This window comes from Mustela lutreola, chromosome 5, assembly GCF_030435805.1.
Source record: "Mustela lutreola isolate mMusLut2 chromosome 5, mMusLut2.pri, whole genome shotgun sequence".
Lineage (NCBI taxonomy): Eukaryota > Metazoa > Chordata > Mammalia > Carnivora > Mustelidae > Mustela > Mustela lutreola.
The window spans coordinates 67,445,919-67,470,144 of NC_081294.1; the positions used below are offsets into that span (position 1 = coordinate 67,445,919).

The 24,226-nt window shown below is 35.0% G+C and overlaps 1 protein-coding gene across 1 annotated transcript in view; it reads right to left on the bottom strand.

The window, feature by feature from the left end:
• Positions 1-24,226, bottom strand: part of FBN2 (fibrillin 2) — a 260,908-nt gene that overhangs the window by 166,244 nt on the left and 70,438 nt on the right. Inside the window, exons 6-7 of the mRNA XM_059174478.1 lie at positions 21,071-21,268; positions 6,626-6,751 (exon numbers count right to left, since the gene is read on the bottom strand). Of these exons, the coding sequence (XP_059030461.1) occupies positions 6,626-6,751; positions 21,071-21,268 (324 nt within the window). The remainder of the gene's footprint in view (positions 1-6,625; positions 6,752-21,070; positions 21,269-24,226) is intronic.

Sequence of the window (24,226 nt, forward strand, 5' to 3'; positions counted from 1 at the left end):
TAATACATTTATATGGTTAAAAGTCAAAAACTTATGCTAGAGCATTCAATGAGAAGTCTCTTTTCCTTTTCTCCCCCAGAAGATTTTCACTCTCAAAATACGAATGGTGCAAACTTTCTGATATCCTTCCATGGACATTCTATGCATACATATGCATACACAAACACATGTACACACAAATACACTCTTTGTAAATGAAAATGTTTTACAACTTGCTTTTGCCATGTAACAGTATGTCTTAATCATATTTTATATCAATATATAAAATATATTCGCAATATCTTTTTAAGGATGAATAGTTTCCAACTCTTAATATAACAGGTTTTGTATCATGTGTATTTTACGGTATTTTCCTATTACAAAAAGACAGGAGGGATAATCTTAGATCATCATTTTTTGATTGAGTACAGATAGGAAAAATATTTCAAATTAAAATTTATGGGTTAAATATTACATATATTTGTAATTTTTGACAGATAATTTTAAATTGCTCTCTACAGAGGTTATACCAATTTTATACTTTTTATCAGGAATTTATTAAAGTATCTCTTTCCCAAACCTTCATTAATACAGTTTTACATTACACTTTGATTGTCTCAAAGTTTAAAGATAGAAATGCTATCATCTCTAGTGTTATTGTGTACTTTCTTCTTCTAAGAAAGCATAAACATGTTTTAGTGTGTTTAACAGTCACTGGTATTTCCCTTGTCAATGGTCACGTCATATCCTTGAACATTTTTATTGGGTATTTTCTTACTCATCTGTAGAACTGAAGTATTAGAGAAATTGGTCTTTGTCTAAAAAGTTGCAATTTTTTTTCAGTTTATTGTTTTTTATTCTTGCTTATAGCAGGTTTTTTGTTTTTGTTTTTGTTTGTTTGTTTGTTTTAACTGCCATGGAATTTATATTTTATGTAGCTGAAATTACTGATCTATATACCTCCATAGCTTTAGGTAGGGTAACATACAAAATAATTCTTTTTCAGATCAAAGACAATATAAAAATTCTCATGATTGTTTTTAACCCCACTGTTTCTTTTGTTCATACTTATATTTTGGTTCATTTGAGATGAATCTTCAGATCTGAAGTCATGGTGAATAGGTTATTTTAGCATAGTGATACAGAGCCAATTTTCATTTTAATGAACAGAGAATATAGCAAAAATCCATTAACTAAGTATCTAATATATCACTCATGAAACGTAGTAAAGCATATGTTACAGAGAAAAGTTAAGTTTTTCAAGAATTAGTGCCTGTAGGCTAGCTAATCTTCCCAAGGCTCCATGGAAACCAGTGATAACTGAGTGCTTAAACTGGTCAATCCTGGTAGAGGGTAGAGGTCAATCCTGGTGGAGCTGGGCTGGAGCCAGTGAACAGTAGGTCATGCATCTGCAATCTCAAGGCTCAGACCCTTGAACCCTGATGACACAAAGGGAAGAATTCATGAAGAATGAAGTGAAGACACAGGCCTGCAGTTCACGGTTCCTTATTTTTTTAGCCTTGATCATACTGGAGGAGAGAGACGATGCTCTTTCCGACCACCCAAACTGGAAAGCCAGTGCCAAGATCAAGTCAACTGAGTCTAATTTTGCCCTTGCTGGATTGCAGGGCACTGGCACATAATGTAACAATCAAAGAGAGAGCCACAACTCTGGTGCTGCTTCTGACTCCATGAGCTTCCCCCCCGGAAATGCAATCTGTGGACTGGGGTATGTGCTGTCAGGTCACCCTCCTGTGTTCACTCAGAGGCTCTGGCTGAGTGAGAGTTCAAGAAAACCTAGCAGGGTAGAATCCTGGTTCTGCAGTTTCTAACCCACCTAACTTTGACAAAGTTATTTAGCTTATCTGTGTCTCAGTTTCCTCATCTGCACAGTGAGTTAATGATACCAATCAACCTCACACCACTGTGTGATGATTTAATAAGAATCACCATTCATGGTGGTTTAAGTGTTGTCTATAACATATTAAGTGCTCCATACATATTAGTTTTTATTAACATACTTTGGTGTGATCTATACTCTGCCAGCAGTCAGACAGGAAAAATAAGTAAAATACAATGTAAAAAGTGCTGTGATAGAGGAATAACTTATTTGTTATGGGGCAGAAAGTAGGTTTGAGGTTAGCAGACTGGGATTTCTTATTTAAGGGAGAAGGAATCTATTTTTTAATTACAATGTTGTAAATTTCTTTTTAAAAGGATTTAAAAAATGATACTTCTGTGGTTTCTAAATCAATGACCAAAAAAGTTTTATGTGTTTCCAACATTTACAGTCTCCCTACTTAAGTATCAATTTTAATATGTAGTTTTTCCTTTTGGACAATAGTCAATGAGTTTATTTATTATTTATTTTAAAGTTAATACTTTTGGTAATATGAGTAAAAGAAAGCATTTTTTCAGTTTGGGACAGAAGTTTATTTTCCATGGTTTATCAAAGCAGAGTTGGAACAGCAACCAAAGATACTGTGCCAGCAAGTTTCATGAGTTTCATGAGCATAAATAAATATATTTGTTGTCACAAATCTGAAACAACTAAATGCTGTGGTAATGGAACAAAGCTAAAGACTCTTCAGAATAAATTGCAAATAACTATTTTACTTATAAAGAACCATTGAAGGGAAACTTTCCAATATAATGATGCTATTTTCCTGCCTTCCATTTAAGCCAGGAAAGAAAAACTACCTCAAAGAATGTTAAAGAAGGTATAGTCTGAAAGAAGGAGATCATGCAAGGACATCTGGCACCTACTTGTGCTTTCTCCAAGTGGACTGAAATTCAAAATAGTTTTTTGTCATAAAAATAAAAAATTCTAGACAGCCATCTAATATACAATTTTAGATTATATTGATGTGTGCTACTTTCTTTCCTCATTTACATTAAATGGATATTTGGATGAATAAATCTTTGAATATAGTAACTGAAGAAAACTTCTCTTTAGATGTGAAGAAAGAGTTTACTCCCTCAAAGAATCATTTTTCCTACTGTACAACAGAATGAGGAAAAGATTTTGGAGCCAGACTGGCCCAGTAGAAATAAGACTTGACTTCAGTAGGCCTGAGAGGCTTAAATGAATCTGAGACCGTAAATGAGTGAAGAGGGAAAATAATTGATTCTCCATTAGATAGACACACACACACACACACACACACACACACACACACACACACGAGTATTCCTTTATTGTCTGGGCTCAGATTCTTACCTAGGAAAATCCACCCACCAATGATATAAAACAAAAGAAGTCTCAATATAGACACTTCGTAATGTGTTTCAGACATTAACTTAAGAGATGAGTGCGACCCCACCATTTTTTCTCATTTTATTATAAACTATTTATGTCCAAACTTAAATTTTCAGCAGAACAAGCCTGTCATGATAAGATTTTAGCTACGAAGATATCGCAATGAACAAGCGAAAGACAGTTCTTCCTTTTTAATAGAGAGGGAAGGTCCCTGACCTCAAAAGTATTACTTGCAGATGAGCAAAGAGGAGTAATGACACAAAGATCTAAAAATGCCCAACTGCACTTACTATTTATATTCTTTGTCTCTTAATGGTAACCAGAGCAAAATAAGATTATTAAGAAAAGAAAAAAAATCAGATAAAGGAAAAATTCCCATAATATGGGACAATGGCCTCTTTCCAAATAATAATTTAACTTATGGCCCCACATTTTAGCTTCTTTTTGGATGTTCAACCCAAGTCAAGGAAATTAAATTATTATCCACCATACTCCTAATTACTCAACATACATTTTTAGGAGCTTGCAACAGATATAGCAGGAACAGTTCCAGGCTTGGGGATATGGCAATAAACACAACAGAGTTTTTGCCCTCAAGATCTTACCCAAGTGTTGGGAATGAGACAGTCAACCAACAGATAGCCAAAAAAAAGAGTAATGCAATTTTTTAAAGTGAGACAAATAACCTCACTTTGCCACTAATGCTGCCACCATTTCCCCAAATGACTCAGATTCAAAACACTGGTTAGCTTTCTTATTTCTGAACAGACCCAGAAACTTAGACTGAAAAATATTTTAGAAAATTTCATTGCTATATGAACAGAAATCCAATATGTGTCATAAGAGGAACAGAAAGGACATCATTCTCATGTAAATCTTCCAGTACTACTATATTTTATGTTCACATTGTAAACTACAAAGAAAACTAAAATATCTTACCTTTGACAATTGATCAAAAGTAATTGCTATGGTTACATTTTTATTTAGGGCAAATACTAACTTTAAATTTATGTCAACATTTTTACACTGACACTGTATAAACCATACATAAACTGACTATAATTCAAAGCTGTCACTGAGTGTAGCAGTAGTTTATAGTCTTTCCACACACATTGTGCAACCAATTACATTAAATAATTTTATGTAAGGAAATACCACTTGATCTTTTATATAAAAGAACACTATTACTTAAGGAAAATTGATAATAGTTACTTTAAAGACATATCCAAATAAATACGACTGACACAAAGTAAAGGCTTCATAAAACCTTTAGCTTTCACATTCTAATCACTACTTCATCCAATTCTGCTATTCTCCACCAATCCCAAATATTAAATCACATAATTCTTTCTGGGCAATGGCTAAGTGGATTTGGCAGCTTGGACAGGAAGCAAGGAAGGAGAGGACTGGATTCAGGCTCTGGGTGGTGCCTACATTACATCAACAGCCCCCTTTCCTCAAGAACACAGACAAGCGTGAAAAAAGAGTTGCACTGTCTCTCTCCAAACTCTGCCTTGGCTCTATATGTTGTTTTGATGAAATGTGATGTGGAAAAGGCTCATTCTATTTTCAACTAAGAAGAAATACATTGTTTGATGATTAATGGAAATGTCACAACCACTTTCATCAGTCAGTGGCTCTGCCTTCTCACCTACAATCAAACACTGTCTTTGTTCCTAAGTCTACCAACCTTGGATCTAGTCTGGATAGTATTTCAGAAGTAAAAAGTGAAGCATAATGACTAAAGGTTGAGCCATATACAATCAACCCCCAAACAAACCAGGGGGGAAAATATAAGTAGCAGAGATACAGCAGCATAGCCCAGACATTTCCACATCGAAAAACATGAATTGCATATAATTACAGAGATTACTTTAGAGTAGATTAGAAAGGCAGTAAGCCAAATAGAAAATATAAAATGATACATGTTCTATAGGTTCATGGAATTATAATTTCTGGTGTGGGAGCCATACCATGTACATGTCTCTACCTCCTGTCCAATAAAATAGTTCATATTCCTGTTTGCTTCCTATAATTTAAACTTTAGATTTTTACCTTTTCACACTGTTTTTTTTCTACAGAGAGGGATAAAACTTTTTATAACCAAGCAACAAAAAATAACCCCTAAGTACTGGCTTTTGGAAAGGAAAGAAGAGAAGACTTAATTATGTACACTAAAAGACAATTTTAGTTACTGAGGGTAAATGGGTCTAAATAAACTTGTGATGATTTCTTCACAGGAAGCAATTATAAAATATATCTGCTACTTTTAGTTTACTTAACTCAGAAAATGTTCCCAGATAAAATCATAACAGGCATATGAAATGAAGTTCAGATTTACTGAATTTCCCATGTAAGTTCAGATTCACATTTTTCCACCTCAGGTAAGCCAGAGTGCCAAAAACAAACTTCTGAAATAATTTTTTTCTAAACTTTGAGTAGATATGAATGCTTGCATCACAAAATAATGAAAACAGGTATAGTATTTGTCTTAAGAAAATTATCTTAATTGGAATAAACTGATTTAAGTAATCATTCTAAAGATAATCATATTTAGATATTTCAATACTGTTAATAGTATCAACACTACTCTAAGTATCCATGTCAGGAAAGCCAGACACCTTTAGTAGCTTCTTGAACTTTGTGACAATGATAAAGCTTTGGGTCACACATAATTATAACAAGTGATTTTATTCTGTATGAAGAATGTTTATGGAGTGCACACTTCAAAATTATATTTAATTCACATTCAGTATCATAATCACATTCCAGAAGGTTATTAAGTTTTTCATATTTTTGTTTGAGTAAGCTATTCTTTTGCAGAATATCTGCTGTGGTAATTTCCCAATTCTCCCTGAGTCAGTTATACTGGTTTTTTAATTTGGCAGGCAGCCAAGAAACAATATTCAATACAAAATTCAAAACACTTATTTAATAATATACAACAGAGTGCCAACTTCCAGTGCATCATTTTACACTGGACACTGTACTTCACTCAGAATTTTAATCTTTGGTATAACTTTGTAAGTGAACTAGAGAATCACATTATTAAGGAAAAATATAAAGGGCTGGATTACTTCCATTCCCACTACAACAAAGAAAGTGAGATAACAAACCCTTTGTAAAATGTTCATTGTCTCTTTCCAGCTCAAACCCCTCAAACCCATTAAACTGATATAGCCCATATATAACCCATAAACTGATATAATTTATAACTCATAAACTGATATAACCCCAAAACCCAAAAAACCCACAAACTGATATAAAACCACTCTAACATATATCTCTTCATTCTCACATTAAATTATGATTAAATTCTTCAAATTCTAAATGAAGTTATGACTTTCTAGGATTCAGAGTCATGACCCTCCAAGTATAGACACTCACCTTCACACTTCTGAGTGGTTTCACTCTGCTTGTGACCTGCTGGGCATTTGCATTCAAAAGAGCCCACCGTATTGATACAGTTTCCTCCCTGGCATATCCCAGGAATCGCCTGGCATTCATCAACGTCTGCAAGAAGAAAGCACTGTCAACAAAGATATCACTAACTTCCAGAATAGCTACACCGATTTCTTTAACATAATATATAGAAAAAGATCAGTTGTTCTAAAGAGCATGGTGTAAGGGGAATTGGGGACCACTTTGTATACATATATTTTAATTCATATAAATCATGTATTACAGATCTCATTTCATTTTTGTTATTTTCTCTTGGAACTTTATTTTTTATTAAAAAAATCCATCCCTATTGTTATGTGAACAACCAATCTCTTGCTTTGATTTGTTACAGAACACTTCTGGATGTGTTCACTCTCCTGGTAATGGGTACTCAGTCTACCTCCATCTTCTCCCCACCAACTTCTCCACACCACAGGGTATGATACAGTAAAAGTCTCTACCATGTCTCTCTCTCTCTCTCTTTTTTTTTTAAAGATTTTATTCATTTATTTGACAAAAAGAGAGAGATCACAAGTAGGCAGAGAGGCAGGCAGAGAGAGAGGGGGAAACAGGCTTCCTGCTAAGCAGAAGGCCCGATGTGAGGCTCAATCCAAGGACCCTGAGATCATGACCTGAACCAAAGGCAAAGGCTTAACCCACTGAGCCACCCTGGAGCCCCTCTACCATGTCTCTTTATGTAGTTGAGTAACTATGGACTATGAAAACTCAGACTTTGCATCCCTTTGCTCTAGACCCAGAACAGAATTACTAAATCACAGAATATGTATATGAATGTGTGTGTGTGTATATATATATATATATAATATATATAATATATAATTGTATATATATATATATACATATATATGTATATATATATATTCATTCAATAGGAATAAACAATGCCCAAGAGTCAAAATGCCTTCATCCCACTAGCAATCTATATACCTACAAGTAGTTCACAAACCTGTATTATCCATGAGGATTCTTGTGGCTTTTTTTCCACTGCTAACACATGACATAAATATGCAAGATCCTAATTTTCTTTGGTCTAATAATTGTAAAGGGATATTAATTCTAGTTTTCACTTCTTTAATTACTAACCACCACGTGTGTTAGCTTTTAAATTTCTCCATCTGAAAGTTGTCCGTATCCCTTAAGCAGTATTATCTTGAATTTGTTGTATTTTTTTTCTTCCAAGTTTTTATTTAAATTCCATTTAGTTCAGACAGTTTAGTTTCAGATATAGAATTCAGTAATTCAACACTTATGCACATCACCTGGTGCTCATCACAAGTAGACTCCTTAATCCCCCTCCCCCATTTCACCCATCTCCCAACCCAACTCCCCCCTCCAGTAACCATCAATTTGTTCTCTAGAGGTAAGAGTCTGTTTCTTCATCTGTTTTTTCTTTTCCTTTATTCATTTGTTTTAGTTCTTAAGTTCCACATATGAGTGATATAGAATTCAACTTCTTAGCATAATATTCTCTAGCTCCATCTACATCATTGCAAATGGCAATATTTTATTCTTTTTGATGGCTGAGTAATATTCCATCACACACACACACACACACACACACACACACCCCACTTCTTCTTTATCCATTCATCAATCAGTGGACATCTAGGTTCTTTCCACAATTTAGCTATTGTTGATAATGCTGCTATAAACACTGGGGTACATGTATGCTTTGAATTAGTAGTGTCATACCCTTTTTCTAAATTAAAAACCTTAAACATGGTAATTATCTTCCATATCCTTAAGCTATTAGTTTTATCCATTTAGGAACCAAAAATCTTAATATTGACAAATGAAATCCAAGCAACAGTAATAAAGATTTTCAGACAAATAAAAATTAAGGGTCTACAAGAAATGTTAAAAGAAGTTCTTTAGCAGGAGGGGCACTTGGGTGGCATAATGGGATAAGCCAACTAGTGATCTCAGCTCAGGTGTTGATCTCAGGTTCGTGACTTCAAGCCCTATGCTGGGCTCCAGCCTACTTAAAACAAAAACAAAAAAAAAAAAAAAAAAAAAAAAAAAAAAAGTTGTTCTTCTTTTAGTAAGATGAAATTATGAGATGCAAATTATGGTCTATACAAAAACCAAAAAGCACTGAAAACAGTAAACATGCTGATAAACTTAAAAGACCTATTTTCAAATAAACTTGAAGATAACTGGCTGTTGAAAAGAGCAATAGCAAAATAATAGTAATATATTTTGAAGATTATAAAATGCAAAGAAGTAAATAGGATAACCACAATAGCTAAAGGGTTAAAGGGGGACAGAAGAATACTATTGTAAAATTATTACATTATAACATTGTAAGTGAGTGGCATAATATTATTTGAATACAGACTATATTAAGTTATATATGTAAATATGATCACTAAATTTTGTCATTTAACATAATGCTAAGATTTTATAATGTTAAAGAGGTGGAGCCAGTGATCCAATTATGGGAGATAAAATGAAATACTAAAATATACTCCCTCTAATAGAGGGAGGCAAAGAGGAATAAAGAATAGATGGGACAAAAAGACAAAAAATGCTAAGATACAGATTTAAAAATCAATAATACTGATAATCATAGGAACTATAAACAGTATTAATAATTCCATTAAAGAGCCTGAGATTGCCATGATTTCTTATTTATTTATTTTTAAAGATTTTGTTTTTTGTTCGACAGAGAGAGAGCAGGAAAGCACAGGCAGGGGAAGCAGCAGCAGGAGAGGAAGAAGCAGGACCCCTGCTGAGCAGGGAGCTTGATGTGGGGCTTGATCCCAGGACCCTGGAATCATGACTGGAGCCAAAGGCAGTCGTTTAACCAACTGAGCCAACCAGCTGCCCCCACAACTGATTTTTTTTTAAAGATGTAATTGTATATAGCTTAAAAGATACTCACTTTGACAGAGATAGCTCAAAAAGAAAAAGATGAAAAGATGTATCATATACTTAAGATGGGATTGGAAGGGAGATAAACCATAAGAGACTCTTAATCTTACAAAATAAACTGAGGGTTGCTGGGGAAGGGGGTGTGTGGAGAGGGTGGTTGGGTTATGGACATTGGGGAGCGTATGTGATATGGTGAGTGCTCTGAAGTGTGTAAGCCTGATGATTCATTCACAAACCTGAACCCCTGGGGCAAATACTATATTTTAATAAAAATAATTAATAATAAAAAAAGATGTATCATGTACTTAAATCAACAGAAAGCTGAAGTGGCTAAGTTAATATTATACAAGGTAGTCATCAGAACAAGAACCATTACCAGGGATATAGATGGATATTTCATAATGACAAAGGGGTTGATTCATTAAGAGGACACAATAATGTACAATGTGTATATGCTGATTTTTAAAATATTAAGCACCCAGAACAAAAAGTGACAGAACTAAGAAAAGAAAGAGACAAATCTACAATTATAGTTGGACATTTCCATATTCCTTAGTAACTGGCAGATCAATTAGACTGAAAATCAGCAAGGATACATAAGACTTAAATTATACTTTCAACCATCTTATCCTAGTTGACATGTATAGACCCACGCAACTTTAGCAGGATACACGCCATTTTCAAGAGCAAATGGGGTATTTTACCATGACAGACTATATTCTGAGGCCATAAAAAAGGCTTATTAAACATAAAAAAATTACAAATCATACATAGTGTGTTCTCTAAACACAACAGAGCTAAACTAGAAGTGAATAATAAACACCTGGAATATCCTCCAATATTTGGAATTTAAATAATATACTCTGAAATAATCCATGGTTCAAAGAAAAAAATCACATGAAAAATGAGAACAGAACATATCAAGATTGGTAGGACCCAGCTAGAGTGGTGCTTAGAGATAAATATGTAACATTAAAATGCTTATTTTACAAAAAGAACATCTAAAATTGGTTACCTAAGTTGTTAAATAAAGAAATTTTAAGAAGAGCATATTAAACCTAAAGTAGACAGAAACAAGAAAATAATAACAACAATAATAATAAAATAGAACAACTGTCAAACAGAGATCATCAATCACTACAAAACCTGGCTCTCTGGAAATACAAGTAAAACTAGATCTGTTAAGACTGATAAAGAAAAAGGAGAGAAGAAATGAATGATGAATAGTAAGGAATAAAAGTGGACACAGCAATACAAATTCCACAGAGATTAGAAGGATCAAAGGAAATAATATGAACAACTTTATGGCACTAAATTCAATGATTTAGATAACTCAAGAACAGATCATCTGAACAGACCTACATCTGTTAAAGTTAATTTAATTCATACTTGAATATCTTTGCACGAAGAAAACTTTAGGTCTAGGTGGCTTTACTGCTAAATCCTTTCAAATACTTAAAAGAAGTAAGTAGTAAGATAAATAAAATTATAAAAAAAAAAAAAAAAGATTTCATTTATTTACTTGACACAGAGAGAGAGTGCCCAAGTAGGAGGAGTGGCAGGCACGGGGAGACTGAGAGGGAGAAGCCAGTCCCCCACTGAGCAGAAAGCCTGACATGGGGCTTGATCCCACTAGCCTGAGATCATGACCTGAACCTAAGGCAGAAACTTAACTGCCTCAGCCACCCAGGCATCCATGAACAAAAATTCTTGTGGAAAAAGACAACAGGGGACACTAGTCTGCCAATTTTATTTGGTTAGCATTACCCTGACCCTAAAGCTAGACAAATATATTTCAAGAAAAAAAACAAAAACCAAAAAACACAATAATATATTTTTGGAATAGACACACAAAAATTTTTTGCAAGGCAACTTCAGCAATACATAAAAAAATTAATACATCATGACCAAGTGAAGTTAATCCCAGGAATTAAAGGCTGCTTCAACATTCAATCAGTATAATGCATTATATTAATATGTTGACCAAGAAAGAGAAAGCACATGACCATATTATAACGTGAAAAAGGGAAATGACAAAATTCAACACTTGGCCATGATTTTAAAAATCTCAATAAACCAGGAATATAAGGAACTTTCCCAACTTGACAAAAAGCCTGTACAAAAAAAACATATATTGGGACACTTGGGTGGCTCAGTCGGTTAAGCGTGTGCCTTTGGCTCAGATGGTGATCCCAAGGTCCTGGGATCAAGCCCCACAATGTGCTGCTGTTCAGTGGGAAGTCTGCTTCGTCCTCTTCCTCTGCTCCTTCCCCTGCTTATGCGCTCTCTGTCTCACTCTCTCTCTCTCTCTCTCACATAAATAAGTAAAATCTTTAAAAACAAACAAAATATAGCTAACCAACTAGAATACTTTCGATTTAGAGTTTTTGAACCCATCATTTTATACCCATTTATATTCTCCTTAATTTCCCTCTGTAAAAGGTAATACTCTGTAATTCAGTATAGTGGTATGAGAAACATGGTACATGAAAACATAATCTTATGTAAATTTGTTATCTATTAAAATTGACAGGATAACATGCTTACTATCTTTAATTACAAAATACTATAAGCTCATTGTAATAACCTTCAAGATACAGAAAAAGAGAAAGTTAAAGTTACCACTGATGTAACTTAGCAGTCTGTTCTTTGCCACTTATACTCACAAACACATTCACAACATCAGCCTGTTTATGTAACAAGAATAAGATCACAGTCCGTGCTGTTCTGCATCTTGCCTTTTTTTCATTAAAATTATTTTGTGGATATATCTCTAAGTCAGTATATATTGATTTACCCCATTATTTTTTGATAAGTCCACAAGTTTGCTGCATCTTAGAGTACGTAAATTAGAGAATTTAAGCCTGCAAAAAAGCTTGGCATCTTCAGTATTTCTGCCTCACTTTACCTATCTATAAGAAATTGCAATAGCCCAAAATATTTTATACAGAAATTAAAGTAGATTTCATTGTCTTATTAAAGGGTATCTGATCTAAACAAGAACCAGCTAGAACGAAATATGTTACAAGAAATTTATATACTGAACTGTTTATTTCAGAGCATTTCAAACTGCATTATATTTTAAAATGTACTACATTTCCACCCTCATTACAGTGTGGTATAAAACATCCCTAGAAACCTCTTTTCCTGGCAGATAAATCAGAGAAAGAATATCATGATATAAGCTGAAAAATGAGGCCAATCTTATAAATCCCTTAATACTATTCATAAAATCTTTGACTACATAGTTAGTAGATTCAGTAATTTTTCAAAGGAAAAAGCAAACCGACTTTATGGAGCTTATTTTGTAATTGCCTAAAAAGTATTTTCCTAGAAGGAAAAATAAAACCTTTATTTTTGAAGTATCCTAGACTACACAGCCATACAGAATTAATTTCTTTTAGGTAGATCGAGTTAATTATTTAAAGAAAAAAGAAAAATTTTATAGAAATCTTGTAGAAATAATCAACTTGAACCTAAAAACATACACAAGTGCTCTCTATACAAACAAAAAAAGCAAGCCTCAGACCTTCAAACTATGCAAGATTTTTTTCATTTTCAAAGTGCTACTAGCATAAGCAATTACTAATGTCTGAAGAGTTTTTTCCACTGTCCTGGTCATAAGGATGTGTTTCTGTTCATTCCTTCATTTCAAGCACAAACTATTTCTCTAAATGCTGAAAAACTTCAAATCACATATAAGGATTTTAAGAATAAGGCTAAATCTTTATTTTTTCCCTCAAATATTTGTTTAAATTCCAATTAGTTAACAAACAATGTAATTAGTTTCAGGTTTAGAATTCAGATAAATTGTTTGAAACTTAAACATTACACAATCCCTTCAGTTTGTGTCTATTAAGGTTATAAGTAATGTAACAAGGTAATGGTACTTGTAGTTTATGTAGTTCACTATTCTCCAACTTCTTTGAATAAACTTGCCCTAAAAGATTAAGCTGATTATGTAAGTTAGCATATTATTTTTCGTTCACATCAAAATTTGGAAAAATACATGCAGTGCGATAGGCATACAAAGACAGTTCATTTAATTTATATCTAAGGGAACTAAGGACTGATTCCTATTACTATACATTTAATAGCACATTTTTTTAAACTTTGCTGAACCAAATTAGATCCATTTTTAATATGTAAGTTCTCATTCCTATACGCCACAGATATTCACAAATTATTTGCATTTCTATGAAAACTAATGTCAGCCATTACGAATAGCAACTGAAGAACTGGTCTGTCTCCACCTGTAATCTGAGAAGTATGGGGTATTTTGACAACTATTCAACATGGTTTCATTCAGCCAGAATACCTATTCATGCATTCACAAAATTCAAAAGCTAAGTGCTCAATTCAACAAGCAAGTATTAGTAAGTTACTACCTGTAGAACTCTGTGCTTAGAATAAAAAGAACAGAGCATGCTTCTCTGTCTCAGTTTTCCTCACCTCACAGGAGATAAATTCACCATCTCCCTTTTACTTGTCTGACTTCGTTCAATCAGTAACAAGCGCTCCTTCCCTGAATATGCCTCATATCTTCCCTCTGCCCTTATTCTGGTCTCACCGTCCATCATATGTCACCTGACTACTAAAGAAACCTTCTAAGTGGAGTCCTTGCTTCTACTCTGGATCCCCCTATAACTGACATTCTACAGAGCAACCAAAATAATTTCATTTAAAAATATGTCAAATCAAGCAGAGGTCATGACCTCCAGAGTCTGCAAACACTGCCACACTCTTTTCCAGTCTATATGAGTTGTTCTAGAGAAGTCTCAGACTCAGTGGCACTTCCTTTAAAAAAAGAAGTCCTTGTATATTCTGTTTTATTTTGCCCATGGGATTCCATTTATCCCCTATTCTTATTGAAGTCTTGTGCCTCTCAATCTGCAGGCTCATGCTTTTATCCATTTTAGAAAATCCTTCCATTTTTTTCCTCTAAGACTCTTCTTCAGTTCCTTTCCACAGCTTTGTTTAGTCTGATTTCACTGTGTATCAGATTTTTTTTTATAATCATTGCCTAATTACTGTTCTCTGACATTATGATTTGTGATCTTTTGTCATTGATATTTTTTCAGTTTTATGTATGTATGTATATGTATATGTATCATTTGCTTTAGGTAACGTCTCAAATCCTTCTGCAGTTTCTGAGTACTACCACCCCACTTTTTATCTCTGATTGTTTTAACTAAATTCTTTTAACTCTACATTGAGCACATTTTTTAAAGATTTTATTTATTTATTCAACAGACACTGATCACAAGTAGGCAGAGAGGCAGGCAGAGAGAGAGGAGGAAGCAGGCTCCCTGCTAAGCAGAGAGCCCGATGTGGGGCTTGATCCCAGGACTCTGGGATCATGACCTGAGCCGAAGGCAGAGGCTTTAACCCACTGAGCCACCCAGGCGCCCCATACATTGAGCACATTTTTAAAGCAAGACCATACTGCTCTTCTTTTCCTGAAGCTAAGGAAGAAGTGTATAAATCTTGTGTTCATTTGGGTAATTCTTCCTTGAAGCATGTTCACTTGCCTCTTCCAAATATTTTTCTCTTTGTTCCAGTTGTGACATGTAGACCTTTTTCCTTTATTACTCATCTTTAAATGGGGCCATCTCCTGCTGAAGCAAAAGTGGGGAGAGCCCAGGAAGAAACAAGTTGGTTTGAAAGAAATTTCTATCCCAAGTATTTGCTGGTACCTGCTCACCAAACTCTCTACCACTTTTTCAGGTAGGGGTGGGTCCCTCTACTCTGCTCTTTCAGATACACACTCTCGAAGATGCTCGCCCGTGGTTTCAACTTCCGCTGAGGATCTGCAGTAGACCTCTCTCACTCAGGGCCATTCTCTGCCTTTCCAAAAGGACATCCACAGCCTCGGAGGAGGAGCCTTTCAGAATCCTGATACTTGGAGTGAATACTCAGAAGACTCTCCCTGTCCCAACGACTTCCCAACAGTTCCAAGTGTTCATCACTGCTTTCAACTGGGGGGAGCAGAATTTTATTTTAGAAGATCTTGTTTTCTATTCTTTATTGTTGTTTTCTTTAGTTAGAAGAATATTCTATCTTTATATAAGAGTTGTGATAAAAAATAAAAAGAGTTGTGATGAGTACTAGGTACCATGTGGAAGTATTGAATCATACTTTAAACTAATATTACACTGGATGATAATGTGAATTCAAATAAAAGCTTAAAAAAAAAGAAATGTATGGGAAAGGGCTTGTTCTTAACTAAATGAAACTACACTATGAATAATTTCTTTTTCTATTTTTAAAGATTTTATTTGTCAGAGAAAGAGAGAGAGAGAATGTGAGTGCACAAGCAGGGGGAGCAGCAGAGGGAGAAGCAGACTCCCCACTGAGCAGAGAGCCTGAAATGGGGCTTGATCCCAGCACCCTGGGATCATGACCTAAGCTGAAGGCAGCTGCTTAACTGACTGAGCCCCTCAGGCACGCCTATATTTTGTCTTTCAAATAACATCATCTGTCATTAAGATATAATAAGTATTTGTAAACATGTGCAGAAGCATATGGGAAGAGCTATACTACTTATCTCACCGAAACTACATTGTGTATGGACTATTGCTCAAATCACATCTTCTTTTATTAAGATGTCTGTTTGTAAAGTTAAGTGCAGCAGTATATAGGAATAGCCCTGTGCTTACCTCATTGAAGTTTCACTGTGTATAATGTGTCTTTCAAGTAATATCGTCTTCATTAAGATATAATACACAATATACACATATACCACCCAAACATTATTAAAAAAAAGAGAGAGTTTCTATAATTAATTAAGTTTTAAGTGAATTTTCTGGATTGTATAGGAATGGCTTGTTTTCTCACAGTATGAATGGAATTTAAACTTTATAATGATCCGGTTAACTAGATCAATGTAGACAGTGCAGATAAATGTGTCTTTAATAATTTACACTAATCAAATGAACCAAATCTCCTTTCCATTTTGGGCTATACAGAAGGTCTAGGACTAACTTTCTACTGAGGGCATCTTCCTTCTAACCTACGATTGAGGAACAACCCATGCCTGCGTGGGTTCAGGGAAGGTTCAAATTTCTCTACATTATTCATGCACAACCTGAGTAAATGAATTAGATATTGCTGAATACTGTAATCATTTGAAAAGAACACACAGCAGCATTGGTTTGGCAGGGACTGATTTAGGGTCTGTACTTCCTGTTTCTTTACATCTTTACTTTCTTTACTTCTGTCCTGGTCCTGTGTCCTAGCTAGGTTCTGACTCTGCCGTGTAAGTCTGATTTTTGTGCTTTTCAAGTTGCATGAACTAGAACAGAGGCTCAGCATCAGTCCACTACTATTGTCTAAGATAAAGAGAAAGATGCAATGTAATGAGCAAATTTCATCTGCCATCTTTTCAGTTTGAGAAATGGTTGGGATAGTTTAAAAGACTAATTCCTGGGGCGCCTGGGTGGCTCAGCGGGTTAAAGCCTCTGCTTTCGGCTCAGGTCATGATCCCAGGGTCCTGGGATCGAGCCCCACATTGGGCTCTCTGCTCAGCGGGGAGCCTGCTTCCTCCTCTCTCTCTGCCTGCCTCTCTGCCTACTTGTGATCTCTGTCAAATAAATAAATAAAATCTTTAAAAAAAAAAAAAAAAAAAAAAAAAAAAGACTAATTCCTAAAACTCAAATAACAAATTAGTAACTGCAAATTTTAATATATTTTTAAAAATTTTAAATGACCCTATGTGTTTGAAAAATCTGAAAGACTCAAAGTCAAGACTTAATATTAAATAAAATATCCTTTCAATTAGAGGAGATTCATGAAGATTATACAGATTAAAAGAGGATAAGAAACTACAAGAAAATAATACAAGAAATGCATATGGCAGTCTGTGACATAAAGTTTGTATATATTATTCACAAAGGAGTTAACACTGCTTTTTAAACCTTTAATTCACTTGTGTTATGACAGATTAAATTTTATGGCCTGTATTAGTGAACTTCAGATATTAATAAAACGAAGAGGACAGAACTAAATGTGAGTTAGTCTTGGGCAAAAGAGGTAGAACAGAAATGGCTCGCAGCACACAAGGAGCCATGAATCGTTAAGACCAAGCAGCCAAGCATCACAGGAATGTGCACCTCTCTGACAATGTTCACTTCCGTCCAGAAAGACATCATGGCAACAGTTACATACAGAATATGTACTGGTCTCTTTTCACAGCTTAATTTGTTTTAAGTATTATCTTAAATTTCATTTAAGTATCAACTTAAGTATCATCATAAAAATAGATTTATGATCTAATGGATCCCACAGTCTAGCTGGAGTTAAGTAAAAGCAATAAAGACAATATAGAATCAAGTGTATCAGAAAGTGATATGTGCTATCAAATAACCAAGAAGTATTACCCTAGTAAATCTACTTAGTAATAATCTAGTGGCTCTTTAATAGGAGTCTATATAAACTTTATGAAAATCTATATATGAAGTTATTCTGTTTATTACAAGATCATATTTCATGTCCTCTGAAGCCAGAAATAAGGTAATTCACTAACTGCAGCAACTACAGAATAACATTATGTTTAGAACTTCAGAAATGTCCTCTCTTGGCTAATAGGAACCACATTTTAGAACCAATATTAAGCTATTTGCTGTCATCTTCTATGTATCTGAAATTTATTTTTAACTCAACAAAATTTTCAATTATATGACAAAAAAGATCACTATATTTTATAAAGTATGACACATATGTATCATGGTTTATGTTATTTTTTTCATGCCATGTATCTTCCAAATCAACTTGGCAGAGCATTTGGGCAACAGTCTACAAATTTAAAAGGAAAATGAAATCACATTAAGATGCAGTCTTAAAATAGCTGAACTGAGGATTAGTATTTAATTGAGAGGCTTCTGACTTTGCCATGATTTTGAAATAAAGCAGAACTTTTTAAACTTGCTTTTCCAGATATTTTAACCATGTGGCAAGTTTCATTTTGCTCCTGTTGCTGTATTTATCCATTATATTTTTAGGCTAATAGAACTGAAAACTTATCTTCACTGCATAAACACAATCAAATAAATAAGCCTTTAGACATTACTAAATCCTGAAGGGTATTTGAGAAATTTGAGATCAGATTCTACATTTAATAAGTGTGTCCTGAAAAACTAGGCCTCTCTGACAAAATATAGAGGTAAAGAATAAAAATCCTAAGTGCAGATGTAGAAGATGAGGAGAGTCAGTAATCTGGAATGTTCTGGCTGAAGGTAATAGCTTTTCTCAACTGCACTATTTTTACAAAATGGTGGTTTTTGGAAGTATATTAATCTTAATCCCATTTATTAATTCAAAGATAGTTACTGAGTATCTACCATATGTTATGCACTCTTCCAGATGCCTCAGAGACATTAATGAATAAAAGAGATTTATGACCTAATGAATCTTACACTTTTGCTGGAGGGAAAATAAAAGCAATAAAGACAACAAATGAGCAAGTATATTGGGAAGGGATACATGCTGTACAATACACAGGAAGTACTACCTTAGTAAATCCAGTCAGCATTCCTCTAGATCTATACAGTATTTTCTCTTTAATAGGAATCTATAGAATTTTATAAATTTCACTATTTATTTATTCTATATCTAATCTAGGAAATATATAAAGTATGGTGAACACTACATAGTGTATGGTATATCTTCTTTTAAAAATTAATTTATCAGAAATTCGATAAAATCAGACTGGTAGTTCTATCAAAGATAGAGAATTTTATTACCCATAGAAAACAACATATTATTATTATTATTATTTTAAAGATTTTACTTATTTACTTGAGAGAGACAGCACAAGAATTTACCCAGTGAGGGGAAAGGGAGAAGCAGAGGCCCCACAGAGCAAGGAGCCCAATGTGGGGCTTAATCCCAGACTCCCAGAGTATGACCTGAGTGGAAGGCAGATGCTTAACCAACTGAGCCACCCAGGCACCCCAAAAACAGCAGACTGAAAATGACATTTACATGATCTCCATATTAGGTCTGACCAGTGACAGATAATAAACTAAGAGAGAAGACACAAAACCATTCTAAATCTACAGCTAACGTGTAGGTTCATCCCTGGGTATCCCTATAGTTCTTATTGGAAGAGAAAGACCAGTTTTTAACTTTAACCTTTACAAAATTACAAAACTAACCAAAATCTGTAGAGGCCACTTGTCAGAGATATGTTTACCAAATTATGCAGAGCACCTAAATGATCATTGTTCATTGAACTGAAGCTACATACAGGCTTCCCAAACTCGAACTTTCATTTGGGTTTTAGGATGACGGACTGGCTTTCTGCAATATGCCATTTATAGGGGTTGGGTAGATGACATCTGAGCCTGTTGTACTGGTCACTAACATCAATTTGAAAGACCTCAGGAATTTAGCTCTGTATATGATTTCATGGTAACAAATTAACCCAACTCTTCATGTCTCAAATATGAATATCATTTCTCTGAATAATACAAGTCATTTTCTGGGGTGCCTGCATGGCTCAGTGGGTTAAGACTCTGCCTTTGGCTCAGGTCATGGTCTCAGGGTCCTGGAATCGAGCCCCACATCAGGCTCTCTGCTCAGCAGGGAGCCTGCTTTCTTCCCTCTCTCTGCCTGCCTCTCTGCCTACTTGTGATCTCTCTCTGTCAAATAAATAAACTAAATCTTTAAAAAAAAAATACAAGTCATTTTCCTGTGATCCTACTGCCATGAGAGAACTTATGACTGAGCTATTTCAAACTCTAAAAATGGGTTTAATATACATGATAGGTACAGCACGATATGATATCAGAGAAGTGGCCAAAAAAGGGTAATAATTGTGGTGGCCTAAAATTAATTAAAATGATAATCCAGTAAAAATTCAACAATTTTTTTGGACTACGTGGGTTGGTGTCTTCTACTGTAACATCCTCAGGCCCAAATCTAGCCCTGATATTTAAAATATACAACAGGACGTGGTTGCAAAGATTGCTGGGAGACCAGTCTGTAACCAACAGGATACAAACTCTTCAATAACTGCACCCAAGGACAGAGTTTACACTTTGCCTCTACAGACACGATTAATAACAATGCAGGGCACTGGCAGTTCTCTTCTCCCCGTTTCCTGAGCCTGTATCTTGAATAAGAATACAAGAAGGAGAAAAACATTTTCCTGGGTATTCTCATGTGTATAGTTTGAGGGACTCTGGTAAGGAGAGTGTAGTGCCTCCTGGATCAAGATCTGGGAGTGGTTTGTCCTCTAATTATATGAGCTATTTTAATCATTTTTTTAAAAAGTTTCCCCAGTTTTCAATAGTATCTCCTCTCTTCTCCATTTATGTCAAGACCTGAAAAATGATTATTCATTAAGTGGCTAATATCCATGTCATCTCTAGTCAGGCTCAAAAATGAGGCCCCTCTTGGCAATGGCAAGAGTTTGAATGGTTAAGAGGTATCAGTGGCAGCGAAAGGAGACCCACGCATAGTAAGTCTGCACACACAGGTGGATGGCGAACTCACCTTGGCAAGCTCCAGTGCGGATGTTGGGGATAAAGCCCCGTCTGCAGGGCTGAGGCTGGGCAGGACACATCTCACAGGGGTGGCCCCAGGCCCGTCCAATGGTGGCACAGCACAGAGTCTTAGTGCAGACAATGCCTGTCAGCTGCCCTTGGCACATCTGGTTGTTGACCTGAGTGAAACAAGGGCCTGTCCTGTAATCTGGAATGTGAAAGAAGACAGAAAGACAGGTTTTATGACCACGTACCCATCTTACACCAGTAGCTCCAAATACATAAAACAGAGGTGATTTCTTCTGACTCAAGTATCTAAAGACAAAAGGCTGGAAAGTTTCATTTTGAAAATTCCTAATTTTTCAATCATGAGGACTGCATTAGGAGACTTCAATGCACTTTAGTACGGACATTGTTAACAGGTGGCTCAAGAGCTGTGTCTGGGACACAGATGTGTTTTCTTGGCCTGAATCATGTTCTGAAAGAATTTAAATTAGTAGCCAACATTTTTAAATTGGGAAATTTCACATGAAATTTCTATTTCTGGCTTTTCTTGCAAAGTTGGAAGGTCTGGCCATGCTAGGCCTGCCATTCTACACAGTGTGGGGGAGAGAAGTGTATCCTCCTCTCTGACCCCAAGCCCCAGCCAACGCACATCCAGCAGTCTTCTCTCACTGACATCTGTCACCTGAACACTGCTGGCACCTGCTCACCAGACTCCCTCTTTACCTAGCCAAGATTTTCTTTCCTGACTGCATGGACATGAGATTGGAAAATCAGAAGAGAACCAATAATAGTATACCCTTCCATATCACAAATATATCTGAGCAGTCTAGTATATCTGTAAACATTAAGTCCTAACAAATTGATTTTTGTGTCCATGTCAGTCTGTTTAGTTTGGCGTGTAGTTCAGGAAGACTCTAGGAAGACTGTGGCAATAAGACCCACTCTCACGGATTCTTTCTAGGTAAGTTATTATTATATAATCTCTGTACTATAAAAGACTTTACCATTGTCCAACTGATGAAAACATCAGCAAATGCTAAATAGGCAGACTTCTATGGATATTAAAGATGATCTATTGGGACTGCTGCATCTCAAATGTGATCCACAGACCAGCAATATATGCCTCACTGGGGAGGTGTTAAGACTCAGGCCCCACCCTGGACTAACTGAACTAGAACTCCACTTCAACGCAATATTCAGGAGATTCATACACACATTCAAGATTAAAAAGAACTGATCTAGACTCCAGGTAACTTGGAAGCTAGGCATTCTGGCTCTGGCCCTCTTTCTCTTATAATTTTCTACAGTGAACCTTTTAGATGATCAGTGTCTACTCTTTTAAGCAGAACAGACTTAACCGAACAGTTTTTAATTGAGTGCTGTTGTTGCTGTTTTCAGACACAGGAAATCAGAGAATGGTCAGTTTCATGAAGACTGATTAATAAAACAACTCACATTTGTTGTAAAATTACAACAGAAATATGTGAAAAGTGTCTCCTCCTCCCCCGCGCCAACCCCTTCCCAGAGACTGTGTGAATACACTTCATTAACTCTTGGGACTGTAAGATGATAGTCAGGATTTCCTGATAAACCCTCATGCAAATGACATAATTCCTTTTGAAGAGGAAAGCCAGAACAAGTTTATTTCAGATTTCCAAGAACAAAACAATCTCACATTCAAAGAAAGCAGAGTCAATAATGTTGGTAAGATTTTTATGAAAAATGTACTGGGAAAAAAGCAAACTTGGATAGGATTTAACATTCAAAATGTTAAGCTAGAATAACTTTGATATCATCTAAATGCTATCATGTAACAAAAACAAAATTTAAAACCACATGAAACTTATTTTTTTTTTAAAACAAAGAATAAGGCTCTCTCACATAGAGCAAAAGAATATTTTCAAAGTTTAACATACAGAAAAAAAAAACCCCACCCTAAAATAGGTAACATTTTTAGCAAGCTGGTTTAACACTCTGTCACTTTGCAGCTGAACTTCGACAAAAATAGCTCATTTTAATCCCTTACATAAGAACAACAGATGTGCTGGCTGCAAATCACGTTTTTGAAAAAGACAATCTTTGCAGTAGATATGTCAACCTTATAAACAAGCATGCTTCCCACACACAAACTGCCAGATTGTATATTTTTTAAACCTATCTATTGTCTTTCACACAACCTATCTATTTTGCTGTTTTAAATAAATATTAGGCTCGCAATTCAAGTTCTGAACAAGTGGATATGTTTTTCAAAAAAATATAAAACACTTATTTTTCTGTAATTCTTGCATACATAGCTATGTTCACATTCTACACACTTTTAGGGTGCCCAAAGAGAAGCCTCCAAATCCTCCCTCATAATCCCATCCTTAAGTAAACCACCTTGTCAGGAAATTTGTTCCTTCAGCTAACTACACCACCTTCTTAAAATCATGTCCTCTCAGTCTGCTCTCTTTGGAGAAGGAGAATATCGGGATGAGAATAGCTATTTGTCCTCTGAAGTGACCTTTCACATTGAAGGCTCTAATTAAGCCAACCATAGACTTCTGTTCCTGGGAAAAGAGTTTACCAGTTCTTTCTTTTGTCTACACAGTATTTGCCTCCTTACAAACTGTGCTGAATCAATTTTCTTTTATCAGTCTCCTTGGCTTTCTGGTAAGCAACAGATTAGGTTAAAATGCAAAATTACAGCATTACCTACTTATTCAAGAATTACTATCTTGCAAAATATGAACAAGTCAGTGAAAGGGGATGTAAATATCTTGATCAGTTTAAAACATCCTGTCCCATACTTGGCTAGCATTTTAATTATGGCCAAAGAGCCCTAAAAGAATTGCATGTTACTGACCATGCATTCTTGTCATCAAGATTTCAGTGTGGGTAAAAATATTATCGTATACCACACCACCCATTTGTAGTCAAGGACATCCTCACAGTGTATTAGCAAAATATAAAAGGAAAGAACTGCTTATCATTTGGGTATGTTGGAGCCAGAATGTTGGAAGCAGATACTTTCCTCACTACTACATGACCAAAAAACGTTAAAAATTAGCCTGTGAAACAAAAATAGTTTTATTTTGATTTTCTAATATTGAAGTACAATATAGTATATTTTTTTTATTAGTTTCAGAGATAGAGTTTAGTGATTCATCAGTTGCATATA